Below are 25,042 nucleotides of genomic sequence, written 5' to 3'. Positions count from 1 at the left end.
TTCTACTGTGGGGTTACCTGGCAATTTTAAATATGTCTGATCATCCGATAGGTGTTCATGTAGTTTCTGATGATACATGATAGAATTCATTATCACTAGTCCGCCACCTTTGTCCGCTTTTATGCATATTATGTCCTGCATATTAGCTATTTTCTTTAATGTATCACGGTCTTTTTGTGTCATATTCTTGTGTAGATTTTTGTTGAAATTCATAGATGATAAATCTCGTTTGACCATTTGTTCAAATAGATCTATGGTTTTGTGGCTCTGGGGAGCTTGAAAAGTGCTTGTTGTCTTAAGACCCATTAGCGGATCTGGTTCCTTGATCCCTGTTGATGGTAGGATATTGGTGAAGAAATGGCGTAATTTGAGTTTCCTTATTAGCTTAAATGTACTGATTTCGAGTTCTAATAGATTCGTGGTTGTCGTTGGTACGAACGAAGTGCCTTTTTGAAGTAATTTCATTTCTTGTTTTGTGAAAGTGTAATCAGATATATTGATAACCAACTGATTTTCTATTTCTTCCTGAGATCTTTTTTGGGCATTGTTAAACTCCTTGTTTGAGGCTGACCCGTTTTTGTTTTTGCTCCTCCTGGATCTTCTGGTTCTACGACCTGTTCTAAACAAGCATTGAAAATGCAATAGGTCTCGCAATAGAAGAGTTTAACTTTTTTCGTTTTGCAAATGGATGAGTGGCGTTGCGTGGATGAGTGGCGTTGCGTGGATGAGTGGCGTTGCGTGGATGAGTGGAGTGTGAGTGGCGTTGCGTGTGTGAGTGGCGTTGCGTGTGTGAGTGGCGTTGCGTGTGTGAGTGGCGTTGCGTGTGTGAGTGGCGTTGCGTGTGTGAGTGGCGTTGCGTGGGTGAGTGGGGTTGGAATGCAATAGGTTTCGCATTAGAAAAGTTGTAGTTATTGGTCTTGTAAATGACATAATTTATTTATTTTTTCGTTGTTAAAATTGCTAAATTGATGGCTTTGTCATTTACAATGCCAATAGTTATAACTTTTGCGAATGTGACACCTATAGCATTTGGAATGCAACATGTTTTGTATTTACGTGACTTATATGGCAGCTCTGGTCGTTATGCTACATCTCTAGATAGTTTTATCTTTCGCAAATGTGACACCTATTGTAACACAATATGTGTTGTGAGGGTGAGGGGTTGAGGGTGAGGGGTTGAGGGTGAGGGGTTGAGGGTGAGGGGTTGAGGGTGAGTGAGGGTGAGGGGTTGAGGGTGAGTGAGGGTGAGGTGTTGAGGGTGAGTGAGGGTGAGGTGTTGAGGGTGAGGGGTTGAGGGTGAGTGAGGGTGAGGGGTTGAGGGTGAGTGAGGGTGAGGGGTTGAGGGTGAGTGAGGGTGAGGGGTTGAGGGTGAGGGGTTGAGGGTGAGTGAGGGTGGGTGAGGGTGGGTGAGGGTGGGTGAGGGTGAGGGGTTGAGGGTGAGTGAGGGTGAGTGAGGGTGAGTGAGGGTGAGGGGTTGAGGGTGAGTGAGGGTGGGTGAGGGTGAGGGGTTGATGGTGAGTGAGGGTGAGTGAGGGTGAGTGAGGGTGAGTGAGGGTGAGGGGTTGAGGGTGAGTGAGGGTGAGTGAGGGTGAGGGGTTGAGGGTGAGGGGTTGAGGGTGAGTGAGGGTGAGGCTGAGGGGTTGAGGGTGAGTGAGGGTGAGGCTGAGGGGTTGAGGGTGAGTGAGGGTGAGGCTGAGGGGTTGAGGGTGAGTGAGGGTGAGGCTGAGGGGTTGAGGGTGAGTGAGGGTGAGTGAGAAGGGTTGAGGGTGGGTGAGGGTGAGGGGTTGAGGGTGAGTGAGGGGTTGAGGGTGAGGGTGGGTGAGGCGTTGAGGGTGAGTGAGGGTGAGGGTGAGTGAGGGTGAGGGGTTGAGGGTGAGTGAGGGTGAGGGTGAGTGAGTGTGAGGGGTTGAGGGTGAGTGAGGGTGAGGGGTTGAGGGTGAGTGAGGGTGAGGCTGAGGGGTTGAGGGTGAGTGAGGGTGAGTGAGAGTGAGGGTGAGTGGTGGGTTGAGGGTTGAGGGTGGGTGAGGGTGAGTGAGGGTGAGGGGTTGAGGGTGAGGCGTTGAGGGTGAGTGAGGGTGAGTGTGGGTGAGTGTGGGTGAGGGTGAGTGAGGGTGAGTGAGGGTGAGTGAGGGTGAGTGAGGAAAGCATGTTAATAAATATAAAATAAAATACTGGTGGTTGTGAGTGGGAAGCGGTATACAAACGAGGGAGCAAGAAAGCAAATGGTCTCCGACGAAGTGCTGAGAAAAAATTGATATAGAGTAAACACTTGTATAAAATTCAAAATAAGCTATATATAGATTTGTCACAACTACACAAAAACTATAGTTCATCAAAATGTGCTCCAAGTCGCAGCACAGTGCAAGTGAACAAGTATTAGGTGCATGGAGAAAGTTAATTAAAAAGAGAAACAACGTCTCTTTTTTGGCTTCTACAATAAATTATTTGCAAGGGCACCGACTTCACCCAATGTGAAGGCTGCAATGCATAGAATTATTTGCAAACGGTATCAGTGGAAGCATAAGCGTTTTGACCCCTTGCAACACCTTTTCATGTGTCTTCATCAAGACAAACTAAATGTAGCATACTACAATATAAAAAGGTATAGTTATGGGCCCTACCAATGGCAGCTAGAAGACTATGAACTGCTGAGGTAGCTACACATCTTACCTCTACTACAGCAGTCCAACAGTATCCAGAAGATTAAATAAGAAATATGTTTCATAATACACACAAAATGCAAGTGTTAATGATTAAGTGCCAACGGTCACACCAGTAGACTCCTGCTGAAATTAAGCCCCCAGCCCAAGAACGCGCTCATTCTGGGCGCTGCCTACAAAGGTTCTAAGTAGAAGCAGCGCTTACAAACATTATTGTATCTATTAGTTTGAACAGTTCCACCTGTGCCCGTTAAAGGTTTGTTTAGATAAATGAAAACAACTTTTAAATTCAGAAACGTGAAAACAGAAAATGAATTTACATCCTTCACATTTACAGGTAACCCGCAATCCACCAGGTGCCAATGTTAATTATTTACAGAGGCAAAAAAAAAGAAGGCCAGAGAGACGTGGAAGTGTGCCTTTGTCACAGTGTGTATCGCAGTTTGTCGAAAGGGAAGTAGTTATAACAACGTGCTCAGCTCACTGTGATACATGTTGGAGTGTTGGATATTTCTATTGCCACCCAATTATTAAAGTAAGTCAGTTATTGCGACCTGCACAGTGAGGGGTACCGAATGTGCTTTATGAATTACACTTTATTATGCGTGAATGTGAGGAGCACAGATAGGCATGAAATTCACCAGTAAAAGAAGCGCGGACACAAAAGTGAAAGCGACCTCGACTGCACTGTGTTAATTAGTGGTAAAATCTTCAACACCAGGGGAGGAATGCAGCTGTGTGCCACTGCTCTCTCCCGAGATCCAAACGCCATGGGAAGGAATGTTTAGAGAGGAGTGAAGGGGGCGGGTGAGGAGCCAGTGAACGGAGATAGATTGCAGTGATAAGAAGCAGTACACAGACTGTTTACTGTAGAGCTGTTTGTTAGAAGTATGGGAGAGGTGCTGGGTCTGCCTCCTATTACAGTGAGGGGGCTGGTGTGCTTCCTGTGTGGGCAGCACAAGAGCACAAATGTTGCCGTGGCCCAGACACCTAGGATGAATAACATAATAAGCAGAACACAGATAACTTACACTTTTGGGTGTTAAAAAACGGAAACAGCATATTCCTTAAGTAATATGTATTACAACATGCCCAGAGTAAGCGCCAGGAATTAAACGCCAATGTGCGCACCGGTAAACCCCGGCTGAAATTAAGCCCTAGCACAAGAACACGCTCAGTATAGGCCCTGTCTACAAAGGTTCGAACTAGAAGCAGCGCTTGCAAACATGATTGTATCCACAGTGAGAACAGTTACAACTGTGCCAGTAAAAGGTTTGTTCAGATAAATGAAAACAAACTTTTAAATTCAGAAACGTCAAATCAGAAACTAAAATTAGATCGCTTCACATTTACAGGTAACCCGCAATACCTCAGATGCTAAATTTTAATTATTTACAGAGACAAATTAAGACGAGGCCAGAGAAAGGTGGGAGCGCGCAATGTACCTTGGACTAGCACTACCCTTCCCTAAGAAATATAATCATAATACGCCCACAATGCAAAAGTAAATGACAAGCTGCGAACAAAGCATCCGAAAGCAGCCTAAAGGGGAGAAAGGAGGGGTGAGTGTAAGCCGAGGTGACAATAAGGGCCGCTGTGGAGGGGGAGGGGCGAGCCAGCAATGCGGAGGAAGATATAACAAACAAGGAAGAGAAAATAAACAAGAGATGTTACCACTGTTGCTGACTGTGGGACTTTTGTGGGGGCTACGGTACAGTACACACAGAAGTTGAGAAAATGGCAGCTTATTTCCACTTTTGGTGATGCAAATGTGTTATTTGCAGATCAGTTGGAACGACAAGTAAGTAATATGCAATGCAGGCGCTGCCACAAGGAAGTACACCGTGGATAACTTACAAAGCCCGAGGAATGCACTTTCCATCTTCATTTGAACACATATAAAGTGCAGCAGTGTGTACAAGGTCGTGCGTGAAAGGGAAATTAATGGCATGTAACGGCGAAATAATAATCGTACCTGCTCTAATTCGTTTTGGCCGCAGGCCTGGATTTTGTGGGGTGGGGCTGGGGTGTTAACCATGCCGGACTGTGCATATCAGAGCAGTGGGCGTGCAGCTGCTACTCTATAAACGCTGGCTCCCGTGAGGCTCCGAGGCCGCCAAAGGAATAGTTGCTCACACTTTTCAAAACCCCAAAATGAAATGATAAAGCGAGGCATATGGGTGAAGGAACGGGTCCTGCTGATGTCAGAGTGCCCCCATCTATGCGCCCATATCACACATGGGAGAAGCTTTGACACGTATGGACCTTGAAACAGCCTGCACCTTAATCGATTGAATTACATTCCTATCCCTTATGAGGTACACATACAATGTTCTACTCTATTGATCATGGCGTACAAGAGTAGAGGCATAGGTTTGACCTTCAACTCACTCAGCGGGGACACTTCTGTCTCCTACTGCTGGCTTAACACTGTCCAATGAAAATAAAGTGTATCAGGTGCAAATCACAGGACCTCCCACACCCCTACCACCGGTACCTGGTGCATATTCTGTGCAAGTGACAAACGCATGTTAGAACAGCAATTTTTGCACATGCGTCTCGCGTGCAGATTCATTTTGTCATTATGAACATGCGTAAAAAGTGCCGCATTTCCGATCTGCGTTAGAGCCTATTGAAAACTACGGCTGTCTGTGGCCTTTTGTGCAAGTCCCTCCTTTTCCATATTCCCCTTTGGAATCATGCCTTTGTTTTTTGAAGCTGGTGCAGCCATGGCGCACCAGAACTCTCTTTTTTTTTTTCTTCGTATCTGTGTAAACTCCGCTGCTATTTCACACAGCTGCATGCTAATATGGCAGCGGGAACCAAAGCAGTGAACGGCGGGAGGGATAACAGAATCATGGCGCATTTCCTCTACCTGCTCGTAAATCATCTTGGGACAATGTAATGTATTCCGAACTTGACTTTATAAAACTGGCAAGTTATCTCTTTTACAAACAAGATTGAAGCTCGCTCGGGAGAGTAGGTGGAGGAGGGGGGAGGAGAGTAGGAGGAGGAGGGGGAGGAGGAGAGTAGGGGAGGCACGGCGAAGTGAAGAGACAAGACGGAGGGAAGGCAGAGAAGGGGAGGGGGGAGGAGAAATGCGACACGGCGGGCAGGGGAGGGGGCGGAGCGGGGAGGGGGTGTGAAAACAGCAGGGGCCTGGAGTGCGGCTGAGGGAACTGATGTGCACGCGCTTTTAAGCTCAATGCACATGCGCATTGAGCTTAAAAGTCACGGGCACTGCAAGGAATCGCCACGATTCCTTGCTTCTTAGTTAAACGTTGTTAAAGCCGCAATAGGCTCGCAAGCTCGATGCGCATGCGCATCGACAGGCGAGACCTAAAAATCAACATTGGATGTTGTAGCGGTTGAGCTTTGTGTGTGTTCAGTAGATGTTGTTGGTCGTGTAGCTGGTGGTCTTCTCTGCCGATTGGACATGTCACTGTCTGACGATGATGTTTCAGTATTTTGGGTATAAGGGCGATTTCGTCTTTTTTTGAGCGTATACCTCCGCCCAGGTGTACACCTCCCCCAACTTGTAGTCCAGTGTGTCACGACGATACTTCCTCAATTTGCGTTCACTTATCTCATTAGTGTGTTTGTCCAACTGTTGTTTAATGTTGTTCATGAAGGAGTTTAATTCGTCCGCCGACATATTCTTCTTGAGTTCCTCATTGGTTTCAATTATTTCTTTTTCAAGCTCTACTAATATGTTGGATAATTCTTCTATGATCAACAAAATCAAATCTAAACTGCACTTGTTTAATATCGCGTACCAGCGATCTTGGAAGGTTTTAGAATTCTTACACAATGACGGTTTCAATGCAATTCGCAGTCCTCGGGGAATGCGCTGTGTTTTATGATACTTCACTAAAGTATTGGCGTGCAACTTCTGGTTAATTTGTCTTTTGGATAGATATATAAGTTGTTTTATAGTCTGTTCTTTACTTCTGCTTGTTGAGGATTGTGAGATGTCCTCATCTATGAGAGCGTATATTCTAGAAGCTTCTTCATTAGCAAATGCGAAAGTCTCGGCTCTTGCTTCTATTAGAACTCGAAATCAGTACATTTAAGCTAATAAGGAAACTCAAATTACGCCATTTCTTCACCAATATCCTACCAATATCCTACCATCAACAGGGATCAAGGAACCAGATCCGCTAATGGGTCTTAAGACAACAAGCACTTTTCAAGCTCCCCAGAGCCACAAAACCATAGATCTATTTGAACAAATGGTCAAACGAGATTTATCTATGAATTTCAACAAAAATCTACACAAGAATATGACACAGAAAGACCGTGATACATTAAAGAAAATAGCTAATATGCAGGACATAATATGCATAAAAGCGGACAAAGGTGGCGGACTAGTGATAATGAATTCTATCATGTATCATCAGAAACTACATGAACACCTATCGGATGATCAGACATATTTAAAATTGCCAGGTAACCCCACAGTAGAATATATGAAAACTCTAACAGAAATTATTGAGAAAGCAACTTCACTGGGCGTGATCAATCAAAAAACCAAAAACTTTTTGCTGAAAACCAATGCCAAAAGCCCATACATATATGCTACACCGAAAATACACAAGAACCTTATGGATCCTCCGATCCGGCCGATTGTATCAACACGCAATAGTATACATCAACCAATAGGTCAATTTCTGGACCGTCATCTACAAAATATTGTTCAAGCTTTACCTAGCTACATCCGAGATACCACAGACTTTTTGAACAAACTTCAATCTGTCCAAATAGAGCCTGAAGAACAATTATGGTTGTGCACAGCGGATGTCAACTCACTTTATACGAACATCCCTCACAAAGAAGGAATAGAGGCCATGGAACAGGCAATCCTTAAACTTGAAGTGGACGAACAAATGAAAATATTCTTGATGGAACTTACAATGTTCACATTGTACCATAGTTATTTTAAATACAAAGACAATTGGTTTCTGCAACTAGTGGGGACCAGCATGGGAAATAGCGCTGCTCCAGCATACGCTAACACCTTTATGGGTGAATTCGAACAGACCCACATCTGGACTAACACAAAATGGAACAAGCACTTAAAAATGTATACAAGATTTATTGATCTATTTATACTGTGGAAAGATACAAGAGAAAACCTAGAACTTGCATTAACTGCATTGAATTCAGCGAATCCACGTATCCAGTTCACATGGACAATAGATTCCAAATCAATTACTTTTCTTGATGTCCAAGTTACCCTTGAAAACAACCAAATCAAAACGGATATTTTTCGTAAACCAACGGATCGTAACAACATGTTACACTACAGTAGTTTTCACCAGAATTCACTAAAAAACCATCTACCTAAATCACAGTTGATTAGAGTGAAACGAATAAGTTCAGACCCAGTGCAAACAGAAACACGTATGAAGGAAATGATCAACAGATTTCAAGAGAGAAAATATCCAGAGGAAATACTGACATCAGCCAAGAAAGAAGTTGACAAAATGGATCGATCAAAATTGCTAAAGCAGTCAAAGAAAGACCAGTCTAGTGACCGGATGGTCATTGTTTCTAAATTTTCCAATGTCAGTAACAGCTACAAAAAAATCATCTTAAAGCATTGGCCAATGCTAGAGTTAGAAACTGACTTTCATGATATGTTCAAAGAGAAGCCCATCTTTGCTCACACTAGGAGCAAGAATCTAGGAGAGATACTCAAACAGCCTATGGAACAACATCCCCCGGCTAAAGGGACGAGACCTTGCAATAACTGTAACAATTGTCATAACGTCATCACAGGAAATACAATTCCACACCCCATGAAAGGATTTAATATTCATCTTAATGTTACAGCTACGTGTGATTCCCACAACCTCATATATCTTTTAAAATGTCCTTGCGGAAAAGTATATGTAGGTAAAACTGAACGGAAACTTAAGGTTCGTTTAAATGAACATAAATCTAGTATACGAACAAAAAATCTCAAATCATCAGTGGCAACACACTTTTTGGACATGAATCACAATATATCTCAATTGAAATTTATGGCACTAGAAATTATCCACAAAGCTGAAGGCAGAGACAATAACAGGATGTTACTGCAACGCGAAAATTATTGGATTTACAAACTGAATTCGATTAAGCCTTTTGGGCTCAATGAACGGGTGGAATTTGCCTGTTATTTATGAGACAATGCACTATCCTAGTGCTTATCTGTTCGCTAATTCTGCTTGTTGCATACGCATGTAATTCATTATGTGTAATATTTATTTCATTTTTAATTTTTATTTTCTTGCTTCGTATTCATGTATAATTTGGCTATCAGATTTGACTATTGCATATTCATTTCATTACTGAGTATAGTTTTCAGATCCGTGCGCACACATGGAGTCTGCCTTCTAGCTCCATAGGTGCCTGGACACCACAGTCCTTCTTCTAATACTAGGATATCACCCAGCCTAACCCGGCTGTAGTTTTACAACCGCCGGAATACTTCCGGTTGAATTTGGTCGAGCCGCGACATTGGAATTCCATGAAACACGGAGATATGTAAGTTAAACATGCAGCATCGTTTTTTAACGCGCAGGCATAACATTGTTAGCGGCCAGGAATTTAACTTCAGTCCTTTAGGATGACTTTAACTGCGAATATGTTATATCGTTTATTTTATATCTGCTAATGAATGTACGTCGTACAGTCAAGTTAAATTGTTTTATTTTTAAATGGTTTATATTTGCGTGATTCAGGTGACTGTATTGTTGTTCAACTTCCGAGTTACACATGAATATTACAATAGCGTTATCATTGTTTTTTATCATAGATGCTCCCCGATGAAGGGCCATAGCCCGAAATGCATTGGAGCTAAGTCTTCGAACGTTTGAAATAGAAATATACCTCTGACCAGGAATGGTTTTGTCAGAAATGAATTATAACGATATGAATGAAATATTCGGCTTGATTTAGTAAATCATACTAATTTGACAAACAATCAACGTATGAAAATAAATACATTTTGAATGTCCAAATATCAATTTCCCATTTGAATTTTTGGAGGAAAAACACCAGATTGAGTGCCTTGGGGATGTTATCAATGGTCCATTGATCACACGCACACTATAAGGTCATATTGTTCATGCAGTTATGCCTTCACTGGTGTTATGGCGCACTCTGCCTTTACGGCTGTAAGGCCTGCTAGAGGGGTTACTTACCTATGCCACAGGGAGTTTTGGGCATGCCACCCAAGGATGGGTGTCATGCTGACTCTTCAGTTTAGTTTGCACCAGAAGACACATCCTGCAATGGCAGTGTGTGGGTGTTCAGGTGAGGGGGTCTCTGAGGGTGCCATAATACATGCCGCCGCAATCCGAGACCCTCTCTGGGCTATAGGCCCTTGGTACCATGGGCACCTTTTACAAGGGACATACATGAGGCCCAGAGGTGTGCCAATTGTGGAAAAAAGGTACAGTTTTGGGAAAAACACAGGCATTACACAGGCCCTGGGAGCCTGATTGGCCGGGGCCCAGGGCACACTCAGTCAAGTTGGCATCTGGTATCTTGCAAAAGGTTTTGGGGTAACCATGCAAAAAGGGGCCCTTTCCCACAAAGAGGAAACTTTTGAGCTTTAGCACAAGGCCTCACTAAAGATGCTCACCCTGAAAACCGCATTCCTGGTTGCAAAGACATCTCTTCGCAGGCATTTACAATCCCAGAGCCATACTTGCACATCCACAAGGACAGAATCGTCATGAGCACAGCTCCTCAATTTCTACCCAAAGCCATTTCACATTTCCTCTTAAATTTGTCAATTCAAAAACCATGTTTTTTTTCCAAGAACCTATAGATCAAGCGGAACGAACTTTACATACACTGGACGCAAGAAGAGTGATCATATACTAAATGTAAAAAACAAAAGCTAGTTGGAAGACAAAGCAGTTATTTGTGTCTTTTGCAGACAACAACATAGGGAAACCTGTGACAAAGGGTACTATCTGTAAATGGATTTCAAAAACAATACGACTGTGTTACAAATGCTGGGGTACAGTTAGATTCCAAACCAACGGCATGCTTTACACCCAAGAAAGGAGCACCTTTCTTGCAAATACACCTTTGCAAGACATTTGCATGGCAGCCACTTCGTCATCAGTGCAAACTTTTACGAAACATTACTGTATAAATAGTCCAATGTACAAGAAAGCTCATGTGGGGCGAAAAATATTAAAACATATATTTACAAGTTCACTTCATCCCAACCTTCACGAAGTTTAACAAACCTCTACAAAACCAATGCACAGCATGTGGATCCAGAAAAGATTCATACTGCAAAACGAAATAGTTTCTTACTTGTAGGTATTATTTTGCAAATTGGAAATTTTTACCAGATTCACAGGCGAATCATCTAGCTCCCCTTGAAGATGGGATAGAAGAAGAAAATAAAGACTGAAGATGACAACTATGCGTGGGAGAGGCTGTATGATGTCAGAGGAGCCTGGATAGGACACCAAATGGTGGGTTCATCTACACCAAATAAAAGGACTACGAAAAACAGATGGCTAGCTTGACATCTATTGTAGTAATCAGGCATGTGCTTGTTATAGATGTGTTTAGTGGTGGCGTGCTACCCCAAGTGCATTCTGGCAACACTGCTCTCTTGAGGCTTTTTCCTGGAAATCTGCAAGATTTGACTCTCAACCTCACTGTCTATGTTTTAGCTGCCTAATGGTGCCTTCATCATCTTTTTAGGTCGAGCCTAGGCAGCATGTGCGCTCTCTCTTTGAGACATGCTGTTTTCACTCTGGGCTTACAGTCCGGCCACTGCTTTTCATTTGTTCATTTGAGTGCCCTTTAGAAAACCCTTGCTACTAAGTGGCTTGTTGTCCTATTTGTTCCTTCTGTTTCGTTATTTTTTCTCTCTCAAGGAGAAGGCCCCACTTGTTTGTTTTCCCCAGTGGCTAAGTAATCTTCCCATAGTTTCAGAATGGAACTGATACATGATGTAACAGTAGAATTAAGTTTACTTTATTGGTAACTTATCTACACACACTTATTCCATCTTTCTTTTTCCATTGTCATTGGCCATGCCTGCGCCTCAGCCATTGGCTTAAAGCCAAGTACCTGTTAGTTTGTTTTTCAGTTTACAGGTTTCTGTCAAAACACACATAGGAACGGAGATATGTTGTATATGACTTAAGCATTGCATTCATAATAAAACATATCCACATATTTGTTTATGGACCACGTCCTGCTTGTGTTGCACTGAATATCTTTGGTAATGCAGTTCAGTTTTGCTCTATTACTTCTGAAGTGCGCCGGTAAGATTTCATTTTAGGATGCTCTTGCTTGTGCAATTAAAGAACGAATTTACCTCATTAATGATCTTAAGAGCCTTTACTCAATATGTTTGTTTACTAACAAAACTAGTTGTTAAGTACCATTGTATAAAATGTATCATTGCATTTTAAATAGCTATAAAATTAACAGTTCAAACGTATTATGATGCAACTATCGTGTTTTTTCCCTTTTTATAGTTTTCACAGTAATCGTGCAAGTAAGCGATATTCGATTTTTAAGAAGCCGTCGAAAGAGAAGAGGTAATCAATTTCTAATGCTAATGCCTTTTTTGCCAGTTGTCACTTGAACACATCACTGAGACATTTTAATGGAAGTAATCTGTTAAATATAATACATAGTAAACTTAATATGTAAATGTGATTCAAATTAAACCGTGTTAATAAGGAACACAACTTGACATATAGATGTATTTTACACCTGACTTTCTTGCCAGTCGCCCATTTTATCACTATTGACACTGAAATGGTGACCTAACCACCATCTTTTGTCATTCTCTGTTGGTCGCTCTACAAGTGTCTCCTTTCTGTCTGGTCTCAATCTGGACCTTAGCAAATTCCTTAGTGCTACAGCACTCTTGTTGGACCTGGCCCTTTTTGCAGGGTTCTCACCAAACCTTTTGCCTTCCTATATATATGAGGCACCCCTAAGGTAGGTCCTAGGTAGTCCTATGGGAAGGGTGCTGTATAGGTAAAAGATAGGACATGTACCTTTGTGCTTGGCATGTCTTGGTAGTGACAAACAGCCTATACCATTTTTCACTGCTGTGAGACTTACTCCTCATAAAGGCTTGTCTTGGGAATTCCTTATGTACTTTTAAGTGGTAATTCCTTAGCAGAAAGGAGTGGCGTTGCCATGTGCGTTATGTTTAGAATGGTAGTTATAAATCCTACTTACTGGTGTGGTTGGATTTAACATTACTGTTTTATGAATTCCACTTTAGAAGAGCCATTTCTCTGTGCTTTTGACTTTGTGCTTTGCAGCCTGTCTCCAATACGCGTCTGGGCTGTGTAATAGCGTCCCTTTGTGCGTACTTTCTAGACAGCCACAACAGTGCAAGGGCTAGGTGTGACTGGATACATCTGCATTTATCTGCATACTGATAGTCTTCCTGGGTTGGAAGAGGGAGAAGCGGCTTATAATTAACATTTGTATAGGTTGTGTCCTGTCCTCATACAAAGGGTTGATTTACTGCCTACTAATTGTCTGGGGCCAGGGCTTGAAAGAAAGGGATTGTTGTGCACTTCTGAGGGTTCCTCTGAAGTCACCCCTTTAGCAAAGACATTTTTCGGTACAAGTACTGGGGCTCTGACCCCATGTTATTAGACACTGCGTGAGACTTGTAGCCAGACACTGCTGTCTTTATAATCAGCACATTAGATTACAGCTTATAAAGCACTTGGTTACTCCAACGGAGTGTCCCCGCGTTAAGACATCCCAGTCCTTACAGAGAAGCCCTTTCAAAAAACCCTTGTCCTTACAGAGAAGCCCTATCCCTAAACAGAGATTAACACCAGTCCCCCGAAGGTGAATGAAAGAACCATGTCTTAAGTTTACTACAAAACCGCACTTCCGAGGGCTGCATCCTCGGCTCCAAAGGCAGTTAGTTCCAGGCTTTAGCTGCTAAAAAGCTAAAGGATCTGCCTCCCAAACAAGCCTTTTGAATTTTTGGCACTACCAACTTAGCGGTGTGCGCAGACCTAAGATTCCGGATAGGTTTCTAAGGTGTGAGTAATGGGTCAGGTAGCTATGTCCTTTCTCATTCAGATTTCCTATGGTGTAAAGAAGTGGGTTTCTGTTGCAGTAACCCCCCCCCCCCCCTTTTGCTATTTTTCTGATGCACTTTGACTTGATGTGCCCTGGGCTCCTGCCAATCAGGTGCCCATGGCCTGTGTTCCTTCCCTAAAACTGTACTAAAGCCTAAACCCAATTGGCATCTCTGGCCACCTGTGAGCCCACAGGGCATTGTGACCAGAGAAGACCCCTAAAGGCTGTAGAACTTATTATGCCACCCTTAGGGGATATATTTTTATATATATATCTATCTATCTATCTATATATATATATATATATATATATATATATATATATATATATATATATATGTGCGCTCGCGTGTAAGGACACGGTCACACTCGCGGGGAGAAACTTGAACTCGCCTTTCTTGCCACAGCGTGCTTGAATAGCTGAGGAGCTCAAGAGAAAGTGATTCAATCCCATTTCGCCGTGGAATTCCTGACGCGTTTCGAAGGCTCCCGCCTTCTCTTCAGAGGATTTGGCGAACTGATGATGGGAATGCAGGTACCAGCCCTGATACTGATCATGGCACGCCCCTGATGGGCAGTCCAAATGTCCCAGTGCCTGCTGGGACTGGTAGTCCTGTTTAGTCTTGGCGCCCCATGTGTGGATCGAGGCGGACGAGTGGTCTCCCCTCGCCAACCAAGCGACCTCACGATATCTGAGTAGCAGACGGATGTATGCCCGTCAAACTAGCAAGCTGGATGCTTGCCCTGGTCGGCTCCTACCTTGAGGCTGCTTGGCGGTGCTCAGCGTGTATGCAGGGGCTCTGCTCGCTCGTTACCATCATGGCGCTGCTGCACTCTTCTGGCGGGTGCGGTAAAAGGATGGTATATATAGATAGATAGATAGATAGATAGATAGAGATATATATATATCTATATATATATATATATATATATAGATATATATATATATATATATATATAGATATATATCTATCCGGCTGAGTGTCCCGGTGCAGAACTAAACAAAGAGTCGACATGGCACACATCTCTGTGTGCCATGCCCACAAACATACTGCCCTGGCATACATCAGTCGCCTCTCTAGCAGGCTGCTCTCTGCCAGTGGTGTGGGCACAGGTGCATGAGCCCTGTGCAACTACAGTACCCAGGGCCATTCCTGGGCACTGTAAGTGCAGTGATGCCATTTAGAGTATATGGTGCTCGAAGGTTGTCAATACGAACTCCACAGCACCATGATGAATACACTGAAGACTGAGAAGTTTGATATCAAACTTTTCAGCACATTAAACCCACACTGATGCCAGTGTGGGATTTAATGCCAAATTCACGACAGAGGGCAACTTAGAGTTGGCCCCTGAACCTAACCTACAATCCACGTCTTGTCTGAGAGGCTGCCTAGGCTGCCACACAGCAGATATGTTGCTGGACCCCTGGGTAGAGAGCCATCTGCTCTCCTGGGCCTGCAACAAAGCACGTCCTGGGCAAGTTGCTAGGTCTCCTCCCCCAGGATGGGCAGGGGAAGCTTCAAAGGCATGCCACCTTTTGTGAGCTTCTCCAGGCCACTTGCTGTACTCAGCAACTGGCCCCCACCAGTTCTGACCCCACTCTGGCAGGAAGACTGGCGGGAAACCCGAAGGAAGGAAAGGGGTGTGCCAGCCTCTGCCAACCCCACCCCTCAGGTGGGGTAGGCGAGGTGAAGCACATCTCCGGGCTCTGGCCATCTTGAGGATGGGGAGCCCTGGCCAATCAGAGATAGGGTCCTGCTCCCCTCCCACAGGAGAGGAGCAGGCTAGGGGGTGTACTCACCCCACGACAGGGACCCATTGGTCCCTGCCCTTGCCCTACCTGGAACGCCTCTAAATTTAGTATTTAGGGGCACCCTGAACCTTCCTTCCTGAGATCCCAATTGCAAGAAGAAGAACAACAACAACAACAAGAAACAAGAAGACCTGCCGTGCAGCTGCCAACAAGAGGACGACACCAACTGACTTGGCCCCAGAACCCTACAGGCCTGTTGATCATTGAACCTGCCCCTGCGAAACCAATTGCATTGGACCTACTCTCTCTGCACCCGGCTGCCCCTGTGCCGCTGAGGGTGCAACGACTGTACCTTCCCGACCCTGGGAGACCCCTGAGTCTATGCCCAGAACCTTAACTCTATCAGTCGAGTACTTACCTAAAAGCCGATAACTCCTTTTCCTTCCATAGGACGACATTGACTGGTTTTACTTGGAAATTCTTCTACATGTGGAGTTTTGAAACTTTAAAATATTCATCTAAAATAAGCCGAGTAACGAATGTAAGAAAGCACCGGATACTTCCTCTGGCGCTCCGAGTACTCAATATGCAATGGGGTGGCAACGAAGAGGGAGGACTATGTGCAACTCAAAGCTCTTGTTTTTGTGAAAGTAGCGGTGTACCCATTGCTGAAAATATAGAAAGTTAAGTGAAGCGAGACAAACAACAACAATAAGACTCTGTATAACAAAGTTGGAGCCCGAGTGGTGGGGTGGGATCCATAGGGGAGGGGGGAGCGGAATGGGTGTTAGCTTAATTCTGCAATTGGAGAATAGTTTACCACCTGTCATGTGGAAAAGATACCATATATAAAAATGTTCTGTTATTATCACTGCTTCATATTGCATGCTCTTTTGTGGGTGGCAAAGGGAACACCTAGGAAACCATAGCTCCTTATATGCAACTTTGTTGGATTGTCGACGTGAAAGCTTTCACAAGAATGTATGCCAATGACTGTATTAAACGTGACAATAATTAAACAAAAGTGTTCCCTTGGTAGATCCTTATTCGTCTGATCTAGAAATTTTTATAACCACAAATAGTTTCACTCCACTGATCACTCACTCCTGTTAACACCACACCATCATCATACTACCGGCTTTACTTACCCCATTGTTATAAGTAGAACCACAAAGGTTCTTAACCCACTGAAAAATATTGTTCTCAATGCCAACTATACAAAATATTCCAATTCATTAAAACAATTACATTTTTTTTTCAAAACCGTCTTCAATGTGTAAATCGAAATATTTGCTTCTCTATTAGTAGCAACACAACACATGTCTACACTCCGAAAGGGCAATTGCTACATAGTCACACTTAGCAATATATAATGACCATTATTCATCATATCATAAACAAAAACAAAATGATATATATATATATATATATATATATATATATAAACAATTTAAATAAAACCACAGAGGTTTGTTGGCGACGCGCTTCGGTGGATCCTGCTATCGCACCACCTTCCTCAGGACAGTTAAAAAAACACAATGATCTGTGAATAAAAAAGCCCAAATCACTCAAGTATATTGGCATATAATTCAATACAGGTTTTTTTTACAGAATTTTGTAAATATAATCCTTGTCAGCAACTATTAAATATGAATGTTTGTAGTCCCACTTAGGTCAAAGCGTGAAAGTCATGCAAAACATTCTTTCAGCCCCATATCTCAGCATCGCACACTTGGCTTCTCTATTACCCCCCACAACTCTATCAATCCTCACAGGTTTACACCATTTATTCTTCTGGATGTGGTATTTTAAACCATTAGTCTGTTTCTTTAAAAAAAAACTTGTGCAGTTACTCTGCTAAACCATCGAAGGAGCTCATATATGCCCTCATACTATCTCTCAATCACTCCACACGTCTACCATTCGTTCTTCCAGATATGATTTATTTAATCACTATTTTGCATACCTCTAAAAACGTATACAGATTCCCTGCTGTGTCATCTAGGGAGACTGCGGTCACCTTCACCACTTGTTAATACTGGCAACTGTAAGGTTAAATGATTGTATGTTATAGTTCCTAAATGGCCACTATTTCTTTTATTTAGCATTTTTTATCTGACTTTCACCATTCGATCTTCCAGGTTTTTTTAATCACTATCTTACATACCTTAAAAACCCGTACAGACTCCCTCCTGTATCGTCTAGGGAGATTGCGGTCAACCACACCCCTTATTAATGCTGCCAACTGTGAGGGTAAAGGATTATATATTATAGTTCTTTAAAAGACCACTACTTTTTAAAAATTTTAATTGTTTTAATAAATTGGAATATTTTGTATAATTGGTATTGAGAATAATATTTTTCAGTGGGTTAAGTACCTTTGTGGTTCTATTTATAACAAGGGGGTAAGTAAAGTCGGTAGTAAGATGATGGTGTGGTGTTAACAGGAGTGAGTGATCAGTGGAGTTAAAACTATTTGTGGTTATAAAAATTTCTAGATCGGATGAAAAAGGATCTACCAAGGGCACACTTTTGTTTAATTATTGTGACCTACCCAGTTCCATTTGGTCAAAGGGTGACTCTCTATTTTTTTCCCTTGTATTAAACGTGAGAAATTATAATAACAGAAACAAAAAGAAAAGAAAAAATGGAAAAACCCAATAAAGTTTGTTTAGAAAGAAAAAAAAAGAGGCTGAAGCACGTGCCGGCCAGAGCCGGTATCTGTTCTGTAAAAGCTAAGGTATTGTCAAACCAGACTCTTAAATTTGTAATCTTCAGTTTGGGAATTGGAGTCGGACATAGTTATTGTGGCCACCAGCTATGAGACGAGATGGAAGGCTGTTTACCAATTACCATGATATCACTTTTGCCTGCATTTAATTGAAGGCAACTGAACTTCATCCAATTTGCCAAATCAATTTGGCAGGCTTTGAATTTAGGCGCAGCCTCGATTTCCTTCTGCTCCCATGTGATAATCAGCTGAGTGTCATCAGCATATGACACTACACCCCATGTTTAAGTACAATGTCTGCTAGTGGGCGCATATACACATTAAATAACGTTGGACTGAGGCAGAACCCTGTGGCACCCCTTGGATCTTCTTCTTAAAGAGGCCTTGTAGAACCTAGAAAGATCTATCTCGTAGGAAGTGTTTGATCCATTCCCATGTGCTACCTCTGATAAAGGCATCCCACAGCCGCTCCAAAGGAGGGCCTTGGGATACCGTATCAAAAGCCGCCCTTAAATCCAACAAGATCAATGCTGCCGTCCTTCCTTCATCAGCTGCTATTTTTAGCACCTCTGAGGCCTGGAGTAAGGCAGATTCAGTGCTACATAAAGCCCTAAAACCAGATTGAGTTTCATGCCATTGCCAGAAGGGCCATTCCTGGTGGCCTGTGGCAAGCGCAAGCTCTCTGCGCTCGATCTGCCCTCTGTCTACCTGGCAGTAATTGTGCTTCTGCTCCTGCTCCTGTATTGGTATTAGTTGTATTTCACCTATCTGAAAGAGACACGTTAGTGATAGATTCCTTACCTTAGAATATACCCAGGCGTCAGACCGGATCTGGATTTTTTTTCTCGCTATCAGTACACTTGCACGTCCGTTGTGCGGCTCCGCGTCCGTCGCTGGCGTCGTATGCACCGAGATAACATCACAGAGACTACTTGGGTGCCAACCATGAGCGCTGATATCAGTTCTTTCTTTTTTCGCGCCAGTAAGCGCAGATCCGGTTAGAGCACGTACATTAGTCACTTTTTTACTATCTTTTTGAGACTTTTGTCTCTTGTAAGTTTACTCTGGTCCACGTAGGGATTACTGGTTTTAAGTCTTGTGGGGCCTGCCATCGCAATATGTCAGTGGCGGACCCCCACAACGTCTGCCTCTACAGCCTGGAGTCCAATCACAACTCCCGGTCCTGTTTGGACTGTTGAGCCATGGCCCCGAAGGCCTTGAGGGAGCGGAGCCAGAAACTCCTGGCGGTACGGAACTCGTCCCAGCGCCGTTCACCGTCCAGGGGCTGTTCCAGAGAATGCTTGTGGGGCCATCGTCATTGCTCCTCGGGCTCCAAGTCTTCATCCTCGGTCTCGGGTAAGAGACGACACAAATAGAAGTCGAAGAAGCATTGTCGCTCTCCGATGTCCCCTCTTTTGTCCCCGTATGTGGACGCGTGGGACAGGGGTTCTCCCCTTGCAGCTCCTTCGGAGCCCGGGAGTCTCGCCCCCTACCCACCTTATACGTGTCCGTCGGCGACTCCTGCAGAGGTGCAAGAATTTCTTGCTACCATGGACCGCATGTTTAGGCCTCGGGCTCCCGCCTGCATGCCCTCGGGCCCAGCGGACCCGTGTCAAGATCCTCTCAGCACCGCCGGCGGAATCATTCCCGGCGCCGCAGGATCCTGCGCTGCTGGCTCTGGCCACGGCGCCACAAGGTCCCACGCTGCCGGCTCCGGCCCCAGCTCCACCTTCGGCTCGGCCTCCGGCGTGGCAGCGGGTGCCATTTGTCCTGCCCCTGCCCAGGTCCCAGGACAATTTTGTTCTTACCTGGTATCTACATTGGGACACGGGCGCCGGTTCGGCCCCGTCCGCCGCTGTTTGTTCTTTCCCCGGTCACTGCCCTGCCACCGCGATCTGTACCACATACTGCGGAGGTGGAGGACGACTGGGAGGGGTCCAAAGACCCTCTTGTTCATCAGTGTGACTCTGAGCATGACTGGGCAGATGATTTGGAGGACGCCGGCGACCTTGATGTCTCCTCTGACCCGGGGTCTGCCTCTCACCCGCCTACCATGGAAGAGGGCGCTTCTTAGACGATAGTGCTCCGTCGGGCAGCTGAGGTCCTCAATCTTACTCTCCCTACGATGGCCCTAAAAACTAATCTCCTCACTGAGGTGCTCCAGGCGGCGTTGGGCTATGGCCAATTCCTTAGGTCTGTCCACCACACGCCCGGCCACGTCTACCTTTCATTCCTTTCGTGGGCACCCAAGGGGCGCCCCTGCACGCTCGTTAAGCCAAAAGCCTGCGCAAAAACAAAATCAGCGCGGGCGTGGATGCCGCCATGGCGGCACAGGGGGACAGCTGGCGGGTCAGTCCACCTCCGTTCCTGCAGCATCCGCTTCAAAGCCTTCCTAATCTGAGCTTTGTGGTGCACCCCACGCCTGTGGGAGGCAGGATTCACCTCCTTCACTGGCGTTTGATAACGTCGGACAAAATTGTCCTAAGGGGTTACCCCTTCCCCTTCGAGTCTTGCCCCCCCTGCCATGCCACCTCAGTTCCACCGCATGTCGGGGGATCACTTTGCCCTTCTCCAGTAGGAAGTTGCGGCCATCCTGGCCAAGGGGGCCATCAAGCACGCGCCTGGGCAAGAAGTAGGACGTGGTTGTTATTCCCATTACTTTCTAATCCCCTTCTTCTTGCCAAAGGTTGTCATGCCCTTCCACATCGAGCAGACCATCACTTTGCCCACCTTCTTTCCGCCTCCGCATCCTTCAAAAGAGGAAGAGAGGCTCCACCGTCTGGACCCAAAACGTGCGCTCAGTGCTAGAAGTAGGACGTGGTTGTTATTCCCACTACTCTCTGGTCCCCAAGAGGGACAAAGGGGGCCTGGGTCCCATTTTGGACCTCAAGAATATCAATCGCTTCCTCCAGAAGAAGTTCAAGATGTTGACTCTGGCTCAGGTCTTGGCTGCCATCCACCCTGGAGACTGGATGGTAGCGTTGGACTTGCAGGACACATATTTTCACATTCCTGTTATTCCAGCCCACCAACGCTACATGCAGTTCTCAGTAGCCAGGAGCATTTTCAGTTTTCCGTACTCCCCTTCGGCCTTACCAGCGCCCCTCGGTTGTTCACGAAGGTGATTGCGGTGGTCTCAGCTCATCTGCGTAGGTCGAGGTTGTCAGTCTTCCCCTACCTCAACGACTGGTTGTTAAAGGCGGGCTCGCCCCAAACAATCGTCAGCCACCCTCGGACTATGGCCGACCTCCTGCATCTGCTGGGGTTCTCCATCAACGTGCCGAAGTCCCTCTCGGAAGCTCCCATTCATCGGAGCGGTTCTGGATTTGATGCGGTTTCGGGTTTATCCTCCCGAACAGCGAGTCCGTGATATTCAGGCTAGGATTCCGATCTTTCAGCCTCTATCCCGGGTTTGTCAGGATGGCCCTCCAGCTCCTGGGCCTGATGGCCTCCTTCATCCTGCTGGCGCAACATGCCAGATGGCATATGTGGGCTCTGCAGTGGGACCTGAAGTTCCAGTGGGCGCAGCATCAGGGCAACCTGTCCAATCACGTCCAGATCTCGGAGGGCACCTTATGACAATTTCAGTGGCGGCTCACGAATCGCCATTGGGTCAATGGCAGATCCCTCTCCCTTCCCTAACCGGAGCACACAGTGGTGACGGATGCTCCCTCCCGGGATGGGGAGGCCACTTGGGAGTGGCGGAGATCAGAGGCCTCTGGTCTCCGGCGGAGTCCTGGCTCCATATCAACCTTTTGGAGCTTCGGGCAATCCGACTTGCACTGAAAGCATTCCTTCCCTCTGTCTGGGCAAGTGTAGTGCAGGTGTTCATGGACAACACCACCGCCATGACGTGTGGCTCACTGGTTAGAGCAGGCAGACCCTGAAGCAGAGGTCAGACCAGGGTTCAATTCCCGACGCGGCAGGGTCTCGAGCTCAAATTTCCACGGACTCGATAATTCTCGCTTCGGTGCCTGACCTAATCATGGGTTCACACTCTGCAACTCTGGGCATTAAGCTTGCTTAATCTCCACAACGGCCTCCCGCGGCGGGATGCCTGGCTTTCACCTTGGGGATGCCCTGTAGGGGCTATCTCACAGGGAAAAGCCAGGACGGGTTCCCAAGGCAAAGCGCTTAGAGACCCCTGGGTTATAAGCGCTATATAAATCCAAACATACATACATACATACATACATACATATGGTATTGCAACAAAAAGGGCTGGGTGGGGTCGTGGACCCTGTGTCAAGGGGCTCTGCGCCAGGGGACGGTCCTCCACCCGAACCTGTCCAGCCTCTACCTCCATGCGTGGAGATTGAGCAGCGACAGTTGACAGCTTTCGGTCTTCCTCCCGAAGTCTCTGATTTTATTCTGGCAGCCAGGCGTCCCTCCACTAAACCGGTGTACGCCTGCAGGTGGAACAAGTTTGTGGCTTGGTGCACAGCTAAAGCTGTGGATCCCCTTTCTGCCCCTCTTTCCGATGTCCTTCTGTTCCTTCTTTTTTTGGCCCAGCAGGGCTCTGCTCTGGGCACTATCAAAAGTTATCTTTCGGCCATCTACGCCTTTCTACGACGTCCAGATCAACCTTCCCTTTTTAAGTCCCCGGTTGTTAACCATTTTCTGAAAGGCATTACGCACACATTTCCTCCCGTGCAGTTTATCATGCCTCAATGGGACTTAAACCTTGTCTTGACATATCTGATGTGCGCTCCCTTCGAGCCCCTTCATAACTGTCCTTGCGTTTTCTTACTCTCAAGACTGCTTTCCTGGTAGCTATCACCTCTGCCAGAAGAGTGAGTAAGCTCCAGGCTCTTTCTTCTAAACCGCCTTTCCTTTCTGTTCATTCAACAAGGTGGTTTTAAGGACCCGTCCTTCTTTCTTGCCAAAGGTTGTCACGCCCTTCCACATCGGACAGACCATCACTTTGCCCACCTTTATTTCCACCTCTGCATCCTTCAAAAGAGGAAGAGAGGCTCCACCGTCTGGACCCAAAATGTGCGCTCTCGTTCTATCTGAAGCGCAGACAAGAGTTCAGGGTGGATGACCAGCTCTTTGTTGGCTACGTGGGCGCCAAAGAAGACGGGCCGTGCACAAACAGACCATCTCTCGGTGGGTCGTTCTTTGCCTCAAGGCCTGTTACTCGTTGGCTAAGAAGGAGCCCCCTATGGGGCTGCGTGCTGCCCATTCCACCGGGGCGACAGCAGCCACTACTGCCTTGGGACGTGGCGTTCCGTTGCAGGACATTTGTCAGGCAGTTACCTGGACCTCGTTGCACACGTTTACCAAGCATTACTGCCTTGACAGGCAAGTCCGGAGAGAAGGCTTATTTGGCCGTTTGGTTCTCTGTGATTTTCTGGTGTAATCTTGCTCGCAGACCCACCACCGGGTTTGGTATTGCTGGGATATCTATTCTAAGGTAAGGAATCTATCCCTAACGTGTCTCTTTCAGATGCAAAAGTTACTACTTGTGGAACGATATATCTGTAAGAGACATTAGTTAGTGATAGATTCCTTACCACCCCACCCATCCTCCCCATTCTGTGACCTTATTTCTAGGGTTAAGGTCATCCCTTTTCAGGGCCCTAGTTTCGTGGCACCAGTGGTCAGTTTTTTGCATTGCTCTGCGTTCCTGGCACGGAAAGTCGTGTCCAAAACTGACTTCAGCGCAGATGTGTGTCGCTTAAGTAGTCTCCATGACGTAATTTCGGCGCATATGATGCCCGCGACGGACGCGGAGCCGCACGATGCCACCTACTGACACGCAAGGGTACTGCTAGCGGAAAAAAACATCTGGATCCAGTCTGACGCCCGGGGATATTAAGGTAAGGAATCTATCACCAACTAATGCCTCTTACAGATAGATCGTTCCACTAGTAGTAACTTGTGCTTTTTCCCTTTTTTGCACTGTTGTACTGTTTGTACCCTTTTTCCATTCTCTACCCTCCGCCTGCTCTACCCTCCCGTTTCCTGCTGCTGTGGCCCGCCCCCCTGCTCGCCCATTTGCCACCCCGCTCCCGTCTCCCAGCTGCTCCTCCCTCCCACCTCTCCTTATATGGCGGGCGCTGGTGCGTGCCTTGGGCTAACCAGCCTGCGCCCATCCGCACCTGGACCGCGCCCACCGCCAGACCCCCTGGCCCCCACGAACACCGCAACACCCGATGCCGCTACGACGCCAGCACCCTCCACGTACTCTACACCGGATGAGCGCACACCTGCTTCCTGGCTTCCCGAAGCACACCAAAGGAGCTTTCTCCTGCCGGAGCTGCAGCTTCACAAGTCTGAGTTGCCAAACCACCCACCGTGACACGTTGCAATCACCTCAGATGCATATACTGAACACATGCTCCTCACGCAAACTCGCCGTCGACCTCTGGGACCTGCTTGACATATCCTCCCTGGACGTCGCCTTTCTTACAGGGACCTGGATGAACGCCTCCTCTACACCCGACAGCGCCATAGCCATCCAGGATGGCTACAAGATCACCTGCAGGGACCGCACCAACAGAGTAGGAGGTGAAATCGCCATCATCCACAAGGACACCCTCAGGGTCTCGACCAGCACTGACGACACCCTCAGCACCGCCAAATGCCTACACTTCCAGTTCCACACTGATCCCAACACCACCCTCAGAGGAACTCTCGTCTACAGACTCCTCGGACCCCGGCCTCAGTTCAGCGACTCCTTCGCTGACTTAGTCAGCATGCACGCCCTTGCCTCCACAGACTACATCCTCCTCGAAGATCTGTATTTCCACCTCTAGAACAACCAGGACACCAACTCCGCCACCCTGATTGACAACCT

General features: G+C 46.0%; 1 protein-coding gene across 4 annotated transcripts in view; it reads left to right on the top strand.

Moving 5' to 3' along the window:
* ZNF280D (zinc finger protein 280D) overlaps positions 1-25,042 on the top strand; it is a 722,832-nt gene that overhangs the window by 446,355 nt on the left and 251,435 nt on the right. For all 4 annotated transcript variants that reach the window (XM_078684884.1, XM_078684882.1, XM_078684883.1 and 1 more), the window contains exon 15: positions 12,167-12,229. In XM_078684884.1, the coding sequence (XP_078541010.1) occupies positions 12,167-12,229 (63 nt within the window). The remainder of the gene's footprint in view (positions 1-12,166; positions 12,230-25,042) is intronic.

This window comes from Lissotriton helveticus, chromosome 3_2 (genome assembly GCF_964261635.1).
Source record: "Lissotriton helveticus chromosome 3_2, aLisHel1.1, whole genome shotgun sequence".
NCBI lineage: Eukaryota > Metazoa > Chordata > Amphibia > Caudata > Salamandridae > Lissotriton > Lissotriton helveticus.
This window is presented reverse-complemented; position numbering and strand designations above follow the sequence as displayed.